Raw genomic sequence first — 16,044 nt, forward strand, 5'->3', positions numbered from 1 at the left:
ATTAGTTTTTTTTTTCCTCACATTTTATTTATTTTATCATTTTTCAATAATTATTAATTATAATTATTTATAATTAAATGATTGTACATATGGATTTTTACATTTAAATATCTTATTTACAATCATTTAAAATTTGTAATTATTATTATTAATATATTTTATAGAATATAATTATTATTATTAATATATATCTTAATTTTGTATCTATATCTATGCGTATCCAAAACATATCCCGATACATCTCATAAAATTATTTTTCCACTACACCTTGCATTTTTGATACTTTGAATCTTGGCTTAAACCCACATAACAGGTCGAATATATGATTCGATTGACTTCTGTTCTGTAACACTCTTTTTGGTTTGATAGAAAATAGATGTTCATTTGGGAGGGTTTTCACGCAGCAGATTCAGGTATTGCAAAGTAGGGTTCACACAGAAACCCATGCAATCATGTTTGGTGAAAAACATGCAAAGACAAAACTACACTTGCATGAATTGCGAAATTGACTTTCGACCAAAAACTATTTTTGGCAACTTCTCAGAAGTGGCTCAGTCAACACAGCTCAATCAATGCTGATGCCCTAACAAACAGGCCTTAGAAGAGAAAAATAAAGATAAGAGAAAGTTATAAAATTTGTGAATTTTAGTAAAAACTTCCTCAACATTCAGTTTCTCTCCTATTTTCTATCAAACCAAAAGCAGCCTTGTCTAGTTACATTAGCGAAGGCATGATGAAGTTTGGTAAGCTGCAAGACGTGATAATTATGCACATTTTCAGTAAAAGCAGTTTCAGAGTAAACACATTAAGTCATAAACATCACACGTTATATTTACAGCTAGTGTCCCAGACTAGCCAAGTTGATCCACCTATCAATAGTCCTTTCATTAGAGTAAGCTCATACGCGTGTCAGATGTTGTAAAGCATGCTATGGCCAACCTAAAACATTAAGTCATAAACATCACACGTTATATTTACAGCTAGTGTCCCAGACTAGCCAAGTTGATCCACCTATCAATAGTCCTTTCATTAGAGTAAGCTCATACGCGTGTCAGATGTTGTAAAGCATGCTATGGCCAACCTAAAACATTAAGTCATAAACATCACACGTTATATTTACAGCTAGTGTCCCAGACTAGCCAAGTTGATCCACCTATCAATAGTCCTCTCATTAGAGTAAGCTCATACGCGTGTCAGATGTTGTAAAGCATGCTATGGCCAACCTAAAACAAGTTGGAAACTGCATTGAACTATTGAGGCAGCATGGAGAAAAACATCTCATCTGATCTTACACTCCCTGAACATAAGATGATAAAGATGATTAAGTACAGTACAATTAATAATTAATGAAGGTTAAATTTCTTAAATTTCTCATGTTTTCTGATAAATGCTTTAACCTCCCCTGTACTTTGGCCTCTCTAAATTCCTCCCTTTGACATTCTAGAGAAATGCAAACCCCTTCCATTTGTTTGACGTTAAAAACGTAAAAATGATTGTAGCATTTAGACATCCAATTTTCCAATGAATTACAGAATAGGAGTGTTTATTAACGAAATACCCCAGAAAGGACTTTTTCTTACCATATTTTGGGGGTATTTTAGTGAATAGACACTCCAATATTGTAATTAATGAGCAAATTAGAAATTTTTAAGTGTTTAAAAGCATGACATCATTATTTTAGGTTAAGTTATTAACGTCAAATTAACAGAAAGGGTCTGTTTGTATAATTTCTCAAAAATGTCAAGAGAAGAATTTGAAGAGGTCAAAGTACAAGGGAGGTTAAAGCATTTTCCGGAAAACACAAGGAAGGTTTGAGTAATTTACCCTAAAAGTTAGGAAGAAAAGAATCCATGATTCATACAACTAATATCCAATGAAGCAGATCTTGTTGGATCCAAAGGATAAAGGATGCAAATAAGAGCAGATATAGTGATGCTATAGATTAGTTTCTTTTACATCCAACTTGTTCAATTGTAAGCACCATTTGTGTTTTAGCAGCCCAAAAACAAAGGAACCAGCCATGGCTTGGGCATGGACAAATCTATCAAATATTACTAAAACAGACACAATTTAACCTACTATTTTTATATTTGACCAACAAAATAAGTGTAGATTTAATCGTGTCTAGTGTTCAGTTATCTTTAAGTTTTATTAAAATATTGTCCATGAATGATGATGGAGCATCTTATGTGAAAATAAAAGAGGGCAGGAATATGGACAACTCATTTTACAATTAGCTCATTATCATCATCATCATCATCTATTTCTCAATTTTTATATATTTTTGTAGTCTTTTAGGCAGCACAGGTAGTCAGGTACTACGGTCATTTTGTATGTTTTATGTGGGGCTCAGACTAAAAAGGTTGATTTGTCTAGCCATGGTTTAGTTCTACTTAAAATTTCATAATCATTGTTTAAATAGTTTAGAATTTAATTGAGTTTTCTTCTTTAAGTTAAAAGTAATGATAATAGTAAACTCCTACTTAAAATTTCATAATCATTGTTTAAATAGCTTAGAATTTAATTCTTTTAAGTCAAAACTATTTTGTTTAAATAGTTTAGAATCTGTCCTAAATTTGTGCTGTTTCCTACATTCTAGCTTTCCTACTCAGATGAGAGAAACCATAGTAAACTCCTATTAGGACTCTCTAGAGTCCTATATATAGAAGTAGTTGAAAGAGGGACTAGGTTAAACAATCTAGTCAAAATGATCTAGCATTCAAGACCCAATTTCGTTCCCCTCTCTCCCAACATAGTTTTTACAAAAAAAGAAAAAAACTTTTAGCATTATTTTGTAGTGCACCATTGCTGAATTCAATCCACCTAATAGAGTGCAAAGGATAACACTCTCAATTCAAGTAGCAATTTGATCACCATTGGAGCTCCCTCATATTCAGTTAGGTGTGGACTTGGGATCTTGTTCTTTGGGCGTGAATACCACATTGGAAGCTGCACTGGTAGACTTCGTATCAGGTAACATCCTATCCAATTTGTTGGAACCAATTTTGACATGATTATTCTAAATTGATCCCATAGTTGTCAAGGCATCTGCCTAGGCAACTAAGCACTTTTTATTGCTTGCCTCACCAAACGCCAAGCACTTTACAATAACTTACGACATTTTTATATTTTATATTTTTATACTTTGAGCTCATAATATTTAGCATAAGCAATGCTACACCATAACATTCTTTTTATTACTTCACAAATCAACATGTATTTGTTAGTTTCTTTCTTTGAAGATTTTGAAGACTTAAAAGAGTTACAACTTAGAACAATTGAAATTATGACTTCACCTTGTAAACAAGAAATACCAGTCAAATATAGAAATAGAGGATCAGATCAGCACCTATCATGAATTTACTCCAAGCTAATTCACAATACTCAAAAGTAGAAATGATCTCTTTTAAATTCCTCCACCAATCCTCAATTCCTTCCTCACAGAAAATGATAATATCATCCACAAAGAAAAAATGTGTCACAATCACTTCCTGCCTCCAAACTCTCCATCCCCTTAGGAGACTACTTTCATTTGCCTTTGTTATCATTCTACTTAATACATCAACCACCTTAGTGAAAAGCATAGAAGAAAGGATCCCCTTGCCTCAAACCCCTCTTTGCTGGAAAGAAGTCACTTGAGGTTTCCCACCAAACTTATTGGTCTGTAATCCTTTGGGTGAAAAGCTTCTTTCTTCTCAGGAATTACTACACTAAAAGTGGCATTAGAATCCGGATTTCCTTTTCCTTCAATCCAAATGAGAAGGCGATATAATCATCTTTGATTATATCCCAGCATTTTTGGTAGACTGCTTCTCTACCAGGAGGTTGGTTTAAGAAAAGAGTTGGTTCGCTCTGCCTTCTCCGGTACAAGCCTTCAGGCACGTAAGATTTTAAAGCGCTAGGTTGGGATACCAGGCCATTAGTCACTAAGTTCATTCAAGTCCCCAAGCAAGTTGTCCCTTCTGACATCACCTTTACATAAGATTCTCTCCCAACCATAAGATTTCCTCCCTTCGGCCTAAGTTTCCTTTTGTAGACCGAGATTATTCCTTCGCAAAACCCTGGCTTCCTTTCTTTTTAAGGACTCTTCCCCTTCTTTTGTGATATTTTTTTCTGCCACCTCATCTGATCATCTCTACCCTCCACTTCTTCCTTACCACATGGTACCAACCAGGCTATGTCACGTCATCTTCTACCTTCTTCCCACAACTCTAGAACAGTGCTTCTGCTTTGGTTGCAACCCATATTTTGCGCCAAACTCCAAACCAGTAGATCAATTGAACAGGGGATTGCTTTTGACTTGCCACCTACAACTCTGATTCTTGTTGTGTGAAGGTCTACTATGTTCATCGCTTCCAAGACCTCTCCACATGCTATTGATACTTTCTCTAGCCAGTCCCTCACTGGTCTCCATTGTACAGAAGCTGAGATTAGAGTTTCTCGCTTCCGAATGGCTTTGTTAGGTTCAAATGGCTTACGCAGTAACATATCTTTTAGTTGTAATTTATGTGCAATAGCATTCAGAATCTCCTTCCAATCTTTTAACTTTGTTCTTCACCGAAACTACCACTTTTCTCCCAGATGTCATTCCCACGACTTACATCCATTCCTGGAGCTATCGTAAAACAGACCAGAGAAAGCTTTCAGTCTGACCTCTCCTTATTTCTTCTATTTTCTGTCAGTTTACCTCCTTGCTTTCCCATGGTAAATCAACTTGCTCATATACTCTTGTAGCAGCCCTACCATAGCTTTCCAACCAAAGCTATTTCTGCTTTCTAGGATACAAATTACTTGTCTTTGTCCTCGACCAAACTGTTCTGTTAGCATCAGGAACCAGTCCTTTACATTTCTTCTTTGTTCAACCTAATAGAACCTTTCTTCCACCTTCAACGTGTTCTTCCATCTTGGTGTTTCGCTGACTGTATTGCTACATCTACAAAGCCTATGAACCAGCTTGTTGCATCAAAAAGATCCTCTTCTTCCTTCTCTCTAATCTTTAGAGAGTCTTTTCCTCTGCTTCTAGTTTACACGAGCAGAAAGTTTTTTGCCTCAATCTAAGCTTCCTCCATTTCGTTGCAAGCTCGAACTCTATTTTCATGGTAAAGAAATTTTGTGATGCAACATTTGTAAAATCCCAGGGTCTCTACTCCTGTTCTTCATTTGACATTTTTTCTTTTCCTTTTCTTTTGAAATAAAAATAGGGGTAGCCATCATTTTCAAGTTTTTTTCTTGCATCTTTTTAAAACATGAACAGGGGCTTCGCCCCTTCATCATTTTTTAGGGTTTTTTTTTCATTTTTTCAGAGACATAAAATAAGGGTTTGCCCTTTCTTCTCCTTATTAGTTGATTTTTTTTCTTTTTTTTCTATAACAAAAGCAAAGCTTAGCCCCCTCTTGTCCTAGGTGATAGTTATTTCTAAGACACGAGCCTTGAAACATTATGAAGAAAAGGTTTATTTCTGAGAAACATGCCTTGAAGCACTAGGAAAAGAAAGTTTACCTTTGCGCACTAGGCAACACCTAGTCAGGCACCTACGCTTGCACGTGCCTTGAAAACTATGATTGATCATAGAGAAAGACCAGTTTTCTCATGTGAAATTCGATTTCTAGGTGGGTTGATCTTAGAAATTTTTTAAATTTCTAGTCTCCACACCAAGGTCCAATCATTTTGGTCCAATATCAGTCCACACCTATTAGCATTACTCCACCAGTGTGAGCTTGTCTTAGACTACTAGTTCCAAGCCCAGAGAAAGAACTGTGTCAGGTTGGCAGTTTGACATTTAAAACATTTGCCACTGTTATGGTCATGGCGGCAACCATAAAAAGAAGCGATTTGTTATGAGTCAAAGGGGCTACAAGGACTAAGGGCAAAGCAAAAACATGGGTTAAGACTTGAATGATGATGATGACAACAATACTTTCTAATAGCATCTATGGCGTACATATTTGACTTGAGTCAAAAGCATGGTGAATGACATTGAATTTTATGCATATTGTGCTCATAGTGACTGCTTCATATAAACCCTAGGGCAATTCTAGGTCTCGATTGAGTGATTCCCTTCTTTCTCTATCTAAAATACTAATTTTTGGAATTTTCTGATCTTTTATGAAAAGCTTGTTTGCATTCTTTCAAATTTAATCACCTCACCTGTCATTCCTCAGATAATTCCTCCACTATTCTTAATTTTCTAATTTTCTATATTTTAACCATCAAACAAAGAATATGCAATTCCCAATGACTTTACCCAACTTTTATAACCCCTCTCAACCCATTTCTTGATTCCCAAATCTATCCAGCTACTTAATATAGTATTTTGGGTAAAATGATTTCACCAGTGCCTGACTAGATCACCATTGATTAGTGCTACCTGAAGTCAAGGTTCTAAAAAATAGGTCAAATAGGAGCTAACCAAAATAAGAAAATAAATATCAGGTGTACCTCAGCTGGTAATGAGAGAATAGAATCTCTCTCAGAATCCAAATGCCCATTCACTCTTCTGCATAAATACAAAAAGAGGTTGAAACAGATACGAAACAATGATGATGATGATGATAATAATAATAATAATAATAATAATAGTAGTAGTAGTAATAATAATAATAACCACCACAACAACAACAATTAACAACAGCAACAAAAATAACAAGGAGCAGGTATGCTAGTTCAGTCATTTAGTAAAGAAGTCTAAATGAACCAGGGATCCTCAACCTGAAAAGAGTCTCCTTGTTCATCTCCCTAAACAACATTCATGAAAGAGATTTTGACCCAGAAGACCTTGCCATACATTTAAAAGAACAAAAAGAACAAAAAACCTTGCATCATTTTAAAATAAAGTAAAAACAGTTTTGCTAGTGGAGCCATTAAAAGAACTCTAGATAAAGAAAGAATTTTTGAAGTGGCAAAGTTTGTCTGAGGCCCAAAATGGTCAGTTTTGCTAGTAAGAACAGTTTTGCTGATCTGTTTCTTCTCCTATTAATGAGAGGATATTCAGCCTGAAAGCCCTAGCCACGTGATCCAACAAGACCTTTTTTATGTCAGCAATTTTTGTACTAAGGAATCAAAATATGGACAGCTAACATCAGTTGGCTAAAAAAACCTACACAAAATGGGATCTAGGGAAAACATGGACCATGGGATTGAACAAGCCACCACTACAAAAACCTATCAATTATGTAGACAGTTAAGATAGGCCACATTATCTCTCAACCTGGCAAATCAAGTATTACTTGACCGAATTAGGAAGCCTTTTCAAAATAATGATGATGATGATGATGATGATTATGATGATGATATACAGGAAAAACAAAGAACAAATTAGTGCAAGTACCTTGGCCTCTCAGACTTTGCAAGATGTTTGGACATTATAGATGCCTGCATCAAGATGCAATTGTCCTACTTCAGTTGAACATGACAATCATACTCTCAAGGGGAAAATGTAATTTCTAGACTGCTTTGCATAAAGGGTGTTCTGCTGCAATAACAACTATATCCAAATAAGTTGTCCAGCACATAGCCAGTTTTAACTGCTAGGCAAGAGAGGATGATAGGATTTCTCATAATGGCACCAATTTCAGTACATATATTTGCAGAATTTGATATTACATACAAATTTCTGCAGAAAAGATAGTTTACATGCTGAACTTGTGTAGAATAACTGAACTCAAAAGGAATTCAGAACAACCAGATACCCCTCGTTCTAGAAAATAAATATTCTCCGACAAAATATTAACTACAATCAGGGAAGGATGGAACTCACAAAATCACAATAGGGAAGAAAGTGAATTTTTTGGTCATGTCAAGAAGAAAAACAAAAGGCAAAACGGTATATCTCTAACAAGTTTCGAAACAGCCACTATTCTAAGCTCAACCAGAAATTCAAGAAATTCTCCAAGGTAAAAGTTCAAAATGAAAACTGTACAGAACAAACCTAAACAAACTTGCTAACTATATTAAAAACAAGAATTTCAAACAAAAATTTACTGGGCCTTCTGTTAGTTCCCTGTAAAGAAACATATGACTGCTAATCTAAAGCAATAACAAACTAGGCCTCCTGAAAATCAGTCAAAGAAAGCATTAACCATAACCTAAATTCTAAAGAAACTTCTATTCATAACAAAAGCGACATTAAACAACTATTGGACTTCAAGGGCATACACTGTGCAACAGTAAGGTGAACGGAATATAGCTTCTGGATGTGCCTCTTGCAAGGGAATATCATCAGAGTAGTTGTTTGGCCAGTAAGTTTATTTCAATGAGTTTGTAGATTTAGTAGCGATTTGGCATACTCATCTACAAAATTTCTCTTTCTTTTGAGTATTTTGTTTCCTGAGTTGCTTAATTTTGTTAAGTTGTCTGTTAACAATGTGAAAATTGTCAATTAGTTAAACATTGTAATTTTCTTGATCCAACAATAGAAACATTAGTGTTCATTTTGGTATTGTGCGTACTGATGTTTGGGAATGATACCATAATCCTAATATAGGTAGTTTTCACTAATTACTTGTGGATAATTTTCACTCAGATTTCTTGGTTGTATCTAATGTGTTCTAGCAATGAAGTTTCCTGATTAGCATGCCAATTTCATCAAACGGTTCCTACTCAACTTGGTAGGAGTGGCTGAAAGGAACTGTAATGCTCTTGAAGTCTCAAGAGGTATTATATTCAGTCTCTTGAAGTTCTAAGAGTATGTTTTTGGTATCACTGCTTATTTAATCAATACATCAGCCTAGGTGTGCACCTGGTGCACCTTGCACCTCAGCCCCTATTTGCTATGTTGTTCATTCCTTCATTTTTTTTTATCAATAACAAAGGCAAAATATTATTAAGAAAAATATCAAGTACAAGAATAAGGTACAAGAGGAAGCGATCAAATCTCGCAGCCCCTCCCCAAATGAATTACATCATAGTCCAAAATAAGCTTGTGGTGATTGAGAGAGAGAGAGAGAGAGAGGGGGAGAGATAGAGGGAGAGGGAGAGAGAGAGAGAGAGAGAGAGAGAAAGAGAGGTACGGATGAGAGGAGAAAAATCAGTACTGGCTGCCACCAGTTTTCTATTTATATTAATCTTTATAAAAGAGATGAAATTACAATTATGCCCCTGGCGGCATATCCTAGGATAAGAACAATAATAAAAGAAAGAAAAAAAAAGGGCTCGTAGTTGAAACTGTCCTACCACCAGCAGTTATAAAGAACAATTAAGCCTTACAACACTCCCCCTCAAGTTGGGCTGAAGATGTCTATCATGCCCAGCTTGTCACATAACTCATTGTGTCACGAGCACGGAAGTCCTTTTGTAAGGACATCAGCAAGTTGTTCCTTGGAGTTGACATAAGGGATGCAAATTTCCCTTTTTTCCAGTTTCTCCCTTATGAAGTGCTTATCCACCTCAATATACTTGGTCCTCTCATGTAGGACTGGGCTGTTGTCACAGTAAAGAGTCATAGGACTATGAACAGCAACTCCAAGCTCACCTAGAAGGTTCTTTAGCCAAAGGACTTCAGCCACCCCATGTGCCATAGCTCTATACTCAGCTTCTGCACTTGATCTTGCTACCACACTTTGCTTCTTGCTCTCCCAAGTCACCAGATTCCCTCCCACATATGTGCAATACCCACTAGTGGACTTTCTATCATCCATAGCTCCTGCCCAATCAGCATCTGTGAAGACTTCCACCTTTAGGTGATTGTGTTTACTGAACAGTAGGCCTATTCTTGAATGTTTCTTCAAGTATCTAAGGACCCTCTCTGCTGCCTCCATGTGTGGCTTCATAGGAGAGTGCATAAACTGGCTCAAAACCCCAACTGAATAGGCAATACCTGGACGGGTCATGGATAGATAGATCAGCTTTCCCACTAACTTTTGGAACTGCTTTACATCTTTTAGCGGTTCACCAATACAGTCACCTAGCTTGTGGTCCACGTCCATAGGAGTATATGCCAGCCTTGCACCTAATTTACCTGTATCCCGTAATAGATCAAGGGTGTATTTCCTTTGAGAGACAAAGATACCCCTTTTTGAACGAGCAACTTCGATCCCAAAGAAATACTTTAGGAGTCCTAGATCTTTCACTTCAACTTTGGATGCAAGGAATTGTTTCAAATTCTGTATCTCTGAACTCCAACTCCCTGTAATGATGATATCGTCTACATAAACTATCAATACGGCAACCTGCTCCTGACATCTCTTCAAAAGAGTGTATGATCAGACTGGCACTGTTGGAACCCCATCTCTTGAACTGCCATGTGAAACTTACTGAACCAGGCTTTGGGAGACTGTTTTAAGCCGTTTGCACACCTTGTTTTCACTTCCCTTGGCACAAAATCCAGGAGGCTGAACCATGTATACCTCTTCTTCTAAGTCACCATTCAGGAAGGCATTCTTTATGTCCAGTTGATGCAAATCCCAATCAAAGTTGGCAGCTAAGGACAGGAGAACCCTAATCGAGTTCATCTTAGCCACCGGAGCAAAAGTCTCATCATAATCAACTCCATATACCTATGTGTACCCTTTGGCTACTAGTCTTGCTTTGTACCTTTCAACTGTTCCATCTGCCTTGTGCGAACACCCATTTGCACCCCACGGGCTCTTTCCCCTCTAGAGGATCCACCAATTCCCAAGTCTGATTTTTGTGGAGGGCATCAATCTCCTCCTTCATGGCATCTATCCATTCAGGGTATTTTAAGGCTTCTACAACATTCTTGGGAATAGGGATGCAATCAACTGCTAATAGGAAGGCTCGGTACGAGGGAGAAATGTGGTCATAGGAAACAAAGTGAGTAATGGGGTGTTTGGTAGTGCAGGACCTGACTCCCTTTTGTTGGGCAATAGGGATGTCTAGGTCGTCCACAGTGGGAGTAGGATTAGGGGTTGGACTTACCTCCTGGGACTCTGATGATGTCAACTGCTCAGTGTTTGGCTGCTCCACATTTCTATCACACTGCTGAGAATAAGGGTTCAATCAATACAACGTCCAAACAAAACAATAAACAATCCGGCCATCGGTTCAGCACCACCAATACAGACATTACTGTCAATTTGAATGTGGTTTCCCCACTCTAACCATCCAATGTCCAAACTAGTAATCATATAATCAAGGCATGAGCCTTACGCACCATTGGATAAAGAGTACTGAGACAAACTGAAACAAAAACACACCTGTTCAGCACTGGATAACCAAGGAGTTTGCACCATCAACACCCTTCTTCGATTAGGGTTTCATTGCACCAGCACCACCCTACGGCCAGAAACTGCTAGGGTTTCTCAGAAAGGGACCACTAGGGTTTCAGCAGAAGTAGCCACCAGAACTTAGTAGGGTTTCTGTAGATACAACCGCTAGAGAGGACTGAAAAACAAGCCGCCGCTAGGGTTTCTATAGGTACAGCCGCCAGAGAGAACTAAGACAAGCCACCGCTAGGGTTTCTGTAAAGGTAGCCACGTCCAATCACTTTTAGAAAGGCTGAAGCTAGGATCGTAGGTCTCCTCCAACCCAGAAAGCCTGCTCTGATACCATGTGGTCGCTTGTGGTGATTGAGAGAGAGAGAGAGAGAGGTAAAGAGAGGTACGGATGAGAGGAGAAAAATCAGTACTGGCTGCCACCAGTTTTCTATTTATATTAATCTTTATAAAAGAGATGAAATTACAAGTATGCCCCTGACAGCATATCCTAGGATAAGAACAATAATAAAAGAAAGAAAAAAAGGGCTAGTAGCTAAAACTGTCCTACCACCAGCAGTTATAAAGAACAATTAAGCCTTACAACAAAGTTGTTCCTTCCCACCCCTTGTTTGGCAAGCATATCAACAAAAGCATTTGCATCTCTTTTGACCCACTTACAAGTCACCTCTATCCCTTGTAGCCAATTAACAATTTTCCTCTTCTCATATGTAGAACCACCATCCAGCCTCTTCTTTCTGGAGACAACTCATAACAAGCTTTAATTCTCCCTCAATTAGTAGCTTCTTGATATTCAGCTCCTTGGCCTTTTTAATCCCTTCCATAACCACCATAATTTCACCCTCGAATAGAGAGTAATAACATTACCATCGTCATTCCTAAACACTCCTCCAATGCCTGATGGGCCCGCGTTGCCTTCACTACTACCACCAATATTGAGCTTAACAACACCTCTGGGTAGTGGGGACCAAACTGGCCCAACCACCCCCCTAAAGGGAGAAGATCTAGCAACCTCACCCCAATTCCTCATCACCTCATCCCCTGGAACATCCTTAAAGAGCTCCAAGGACATCACCCAATGGATCACCTTGATTGTAACACCTTCAATAATGGCATCTCTACTTCAATCTTTTCCAAGAAATATTTGTTGATTCCTCTCCTCCTAAATTGTCCAACACACTACTACCCTTGTGCATCTCCAAAACAATCTCCCCTTCTTCTTTGGCCAGGTTAGGAAAGGCTTTGGACATTAAGACTGAGGGTTCCACTTGCACTCAAACAAAGACAAGAACCAATCCCAAATAAAAGAAGAAAAAGAGTAGGAGATTAAAAAGTGATAGCAATTCTCGCCACAAGCTTTGCATAATGAGCACTAGAGGGGGGAGAGGCATCGATTCTATCTTTTTCTTTGCAATAGCTCACTAGTATTAATTCTTTCTAGATACATCTCCCAACACAAACCACCTACCCTAGGAGGGATAGGGTAGTCCAAAACTCCCCAAAAGGAAAGGAAGGACCTTGGTTGCCACTCGATTGGGTAAGGGATGAGAAAAAGGAGCTACAAGTGAAGGTACCAGATGGTGTTAGGGCCTAAATTCTCCTATCCTTTTTACCAACATCCAGACAAATCCCTTCTAGTGACTTAAGTTTATCACACTGTTCACCTCATAGTCATGAAACCCTCTTCTAAAGCCCAAATCCCAATTACCCCCAATAAACACATTAGATAGGTCCAAAAAACATGAAATAGGTTCCTACCTACAAATAGAAAGAGCATAGAGACCAGGAATTGTGCCTTTAGCGTAAGGTTGCCCACCCAAATATTATCCCATAATTTAACAAGATTCCCAGAACCCGGGCTATATTTGATATGTGGTAAAAAGAGGGGAAGAATATCACAAATCAATTTCCAAGGAGAAGCTTTGTTGCCCTAGCTAAAGTTCCAGAATCCCACCCGTCCGCCACAAGAACATGGATACTAATTATCACCTTTGTCCACAACTTATCTCTCTCCAAAGAAGTCTCCACAACCATTTCCCCAACAATGTCATGTTTCTCTCTTGTATGTTCCAAAGGCCTAACCCTCCATATCTCTTACTTCTACACACTATCTGCCAACTTACCCTATGATCCTTCTTCTCCTCCCCTGACTCCCACAAAAAATCCCTCACCAACTTCTCTATGCATCTACTTACACCAATTGGCGTTCTAAAAACAAACAAGTAGTACATAGGTAGATTAGCCAAAGTTAATTTGGTTAGAGTGATCCAGACCCCCAAGGACAAATAATTGTTCTTCCACAAGGCCAACCTCTTGGTGAAGTGTTCAACCACAAGGCCCAAAAATTACTCCTTGGATTATCCCCTAAAGGCAACTCTAAATATGTCAAAGGCCACTATGAGACAACAAATCCCAAGATTCCTACACATTCTAAGACCTCCCTTTCCTCCATATTCACTCCCACCAATCAACTCTTATCCAAATTTATTTTCATGTTGGACAGTCTTTCAAAAATTTGAACCACCATTCTTAAACTCCTCACCCAACCTAATCTCACTTTTTCCACAGCAAAGAATCGTGTCATCAGGAAACTGAAGGTGAGTAATTAAAACCTGATCTCTCCCAATCCCCCAGCCCTTAATGAGACTTCTAGAATCTGCCCTTTCTATGAATCTCCCAAACGCATCAGCAGTCAAGGTGAAGAGAAAGGGAGTGAGAGGTTCCCCTTGCCCAATTCCTCTCAAGATTGGAAAATGATTAACAATTGTCCCATTGACCAAAATTGAGTAATGACAAGTTCTAATACACCCCAAAATCCACCTACACCACTTGTCACCAAACACAAAATTCTCCATGACATCTTTCAAGAATCCCCAATCCACTAAATCATAAGAATTTTCTAGATCTAATTTGCAAATGAACCCTTCCCTCCCATTCCTCTTCATATCCTCCATGACTTTCATTAGCAATTAAAATCTGATCAGTTATTTGTCTATCTCTAACAAAGGCCCCTTGATATTGTGAAATTATCCATGGCCTTAATCCTTCGATAAAGCACTTTAGCAACTATTTTATAGAGGTTGTTAACCAAGCTAATTGGTCTAAAATCTCTTGGATGCAAGGCATCAGCTTTGGTATCAAAGCAATGAACATTGAATTTAGACCCAGAGTAATCACACCTCTCTCATAAAACTCCGCAAACACCTTCAATATGTCATCTTTTAGCCATATCCATGGAAAACACTGCATCCATTATTTCTTCACCGTTAAACCTCCTTTCTAGCGAATCCAGCCAACTCTTTGACTCCTCTGAAATCTTAGGCCACTCCAAACCTTCAATCCAAATCCTCTCGTTCAAGGGCTTCCTAAAAATAGATTTAGAGTGCTCCACAAAGATTTGACCAACCTCACTCCAAACCTTCAATCCAAATCCTCTCATTCAAGGGCTTCCTAAAAATAGGTTTAAAGTGCTCCACAAAGATTTGGTCAATCTCACTCTATTGGCAAACACTAATCCCATTCACCTCCAACTTAGACACTAAATTCTTCTTCCTTCTCCCATTTGCCAAGGCATGAAAAAATTTTGCATTCCTATCTCCCTCCTTTATCCATTTGATCCTTGATTTTGCCTCCAACTTGTTTCCTCTTTCAATAAAAGATCCTCTAATTCCTTCCTTAAAAGCCATTTTTCATTCCTATCTCTCTCCCCCAATGTACCGGATACCTCCTTTCTATCCAACTCCTCAATTTTGGCAATCACATTTTGATTTTGTTCCTCAATCCTACCAAACTGCTATAACCTGTAAGTTCCATTCCTTGATATTTCCTTTAAGCTCTTTCAGTTTCCAATGGAACTTCATTCCTTCCCACCGCACCCTTAGGTTACTCTCCTCCCACCAACCTTTAATTTTATCTTTGGAACCATTAGAACATAAACACATATTCTCAAACCTGAACGGGGTTGGACCTCTACCTCCCATGTCTTCCTTAGAAATAGAAATTGGCTAGTGATCTGATGTTACTCTTGGTAATGCTCTAGGCACACGACTTCCTCAATGCTCCTCCGAATCGACTATAAACAAAAATCTATCAAGTTTAGACCAAACTGGGTTGGCCTATAGGTTGGACTAAGTGAAGTTATTATAAGCAAGAGGAAGTTCTTTCGGCCCAAAAGCACCAATAACCGGATTAAACCTCCTCATGCTCAAACTTATTCTCCTTCATGGGTTGTTACTTTCCTCCAAAAATCTTATCACATTAAAGTCCCCTCCTAAATACCACAGCCCCTTGATGTCTTTCAATTCCTCCCAAAACTCATTCCTTCCCTGATATCCATTAGACCCATAGACATTTGACAAAACCCACTCAAATCCATCAAACACCTGTTTAAACTTGACTGAAACTGAAAACTTCCCCACTAGTTCCTCCAATTCAATAACGACCTCATTATTCTACATCGTCACAATACCACTTGAAGCCCCCATGAAGGACAAACAGCCCTAGTCCATCCCCTAGATTTTCGAAGACTCCTAGCCCATTTCCTATTAAATTCCATCACCTTAGATTCTTGGACCAGAATAATATCTGCTTCTCCTTCCCAAATTCCTCTTTGGTGATGGTTCTCTTGCCTTCCCCTAACCCTCAAGCATTCCAACTTACAATCTTCATTCCTTAACACAAAGAAAAACCCCTTTTTTACCAATCCCCCCTATTTGTTCCCCCTCAACCTACCCTTCCTTACACTAAACTCCTTATCTCCTTCTACATCTTTTTTTAATCATTCAACTTCACTCAACTTCCTTTTCCTAGCCTTACCCCCCCTCCTTCCTCAAATATGTTTTCACATCGTCAGGCTCTTGTAACTTACACCCCA

General features: G+C 38.2%; 1 protein-coding gene across 2 annotated transcripts in view; it reads right to left on the reverse strand.

Annotated features, from left to right (window-relative positions):
• Nucleotides 1-773: 773 nt before the first annotated feature.
• The window catches only part of LOC148843779 (uncharacterized), a 45,290-nt gene continuing 30,019 nt past the window's right edge, over nucleotides 774-16,044 (reverse strand). Inside the window, exons 14-16 of one of the 2 annotated variants that reach the window (XR_016103126.1) lie at nucleotides 7,328-7,471; nucleotides 6,439-6,496; nucleotides 774-1,297 (exon numbers count right to left, since the gene is read on the reverse strand). Coding sequence is in view for 1 of the 2 variants with exons in the window: in XM_088957126.1 (XP_088813252.1) it covers nucleotides 1,289-1,297; nucleotides 6,439-6,496; nucleotides 7,328-7,371 (111 nt within the window). In the remaining variant the exon portion in view is untranslated. The remainder of the gene's footprint in view (nucleotides 1,298-6,438; nucleotides 6,497-7,327; nucleotides 7,472-16,044) is intronic. The other variant, XM_088957126.1, reaches the window with a different exon arrangement.

The sequence above is a fragment of the Nelumbo lutea genome, chromosome 8 (genome assembly GCF_056320005.1).
Source record: "Nelumbo lutea isolate HS-2025 chromosome 8, American lotus-T2T, whole genome shotgun sequence".
Taxonomy (NCBI): domain Eukaryota; kingdom Viridiplantae; phylum Streptophyta; class Magnoliopsida; order Proteales; family Nelumbonaceae; genus Nelumbo; species Nelumbo lutea.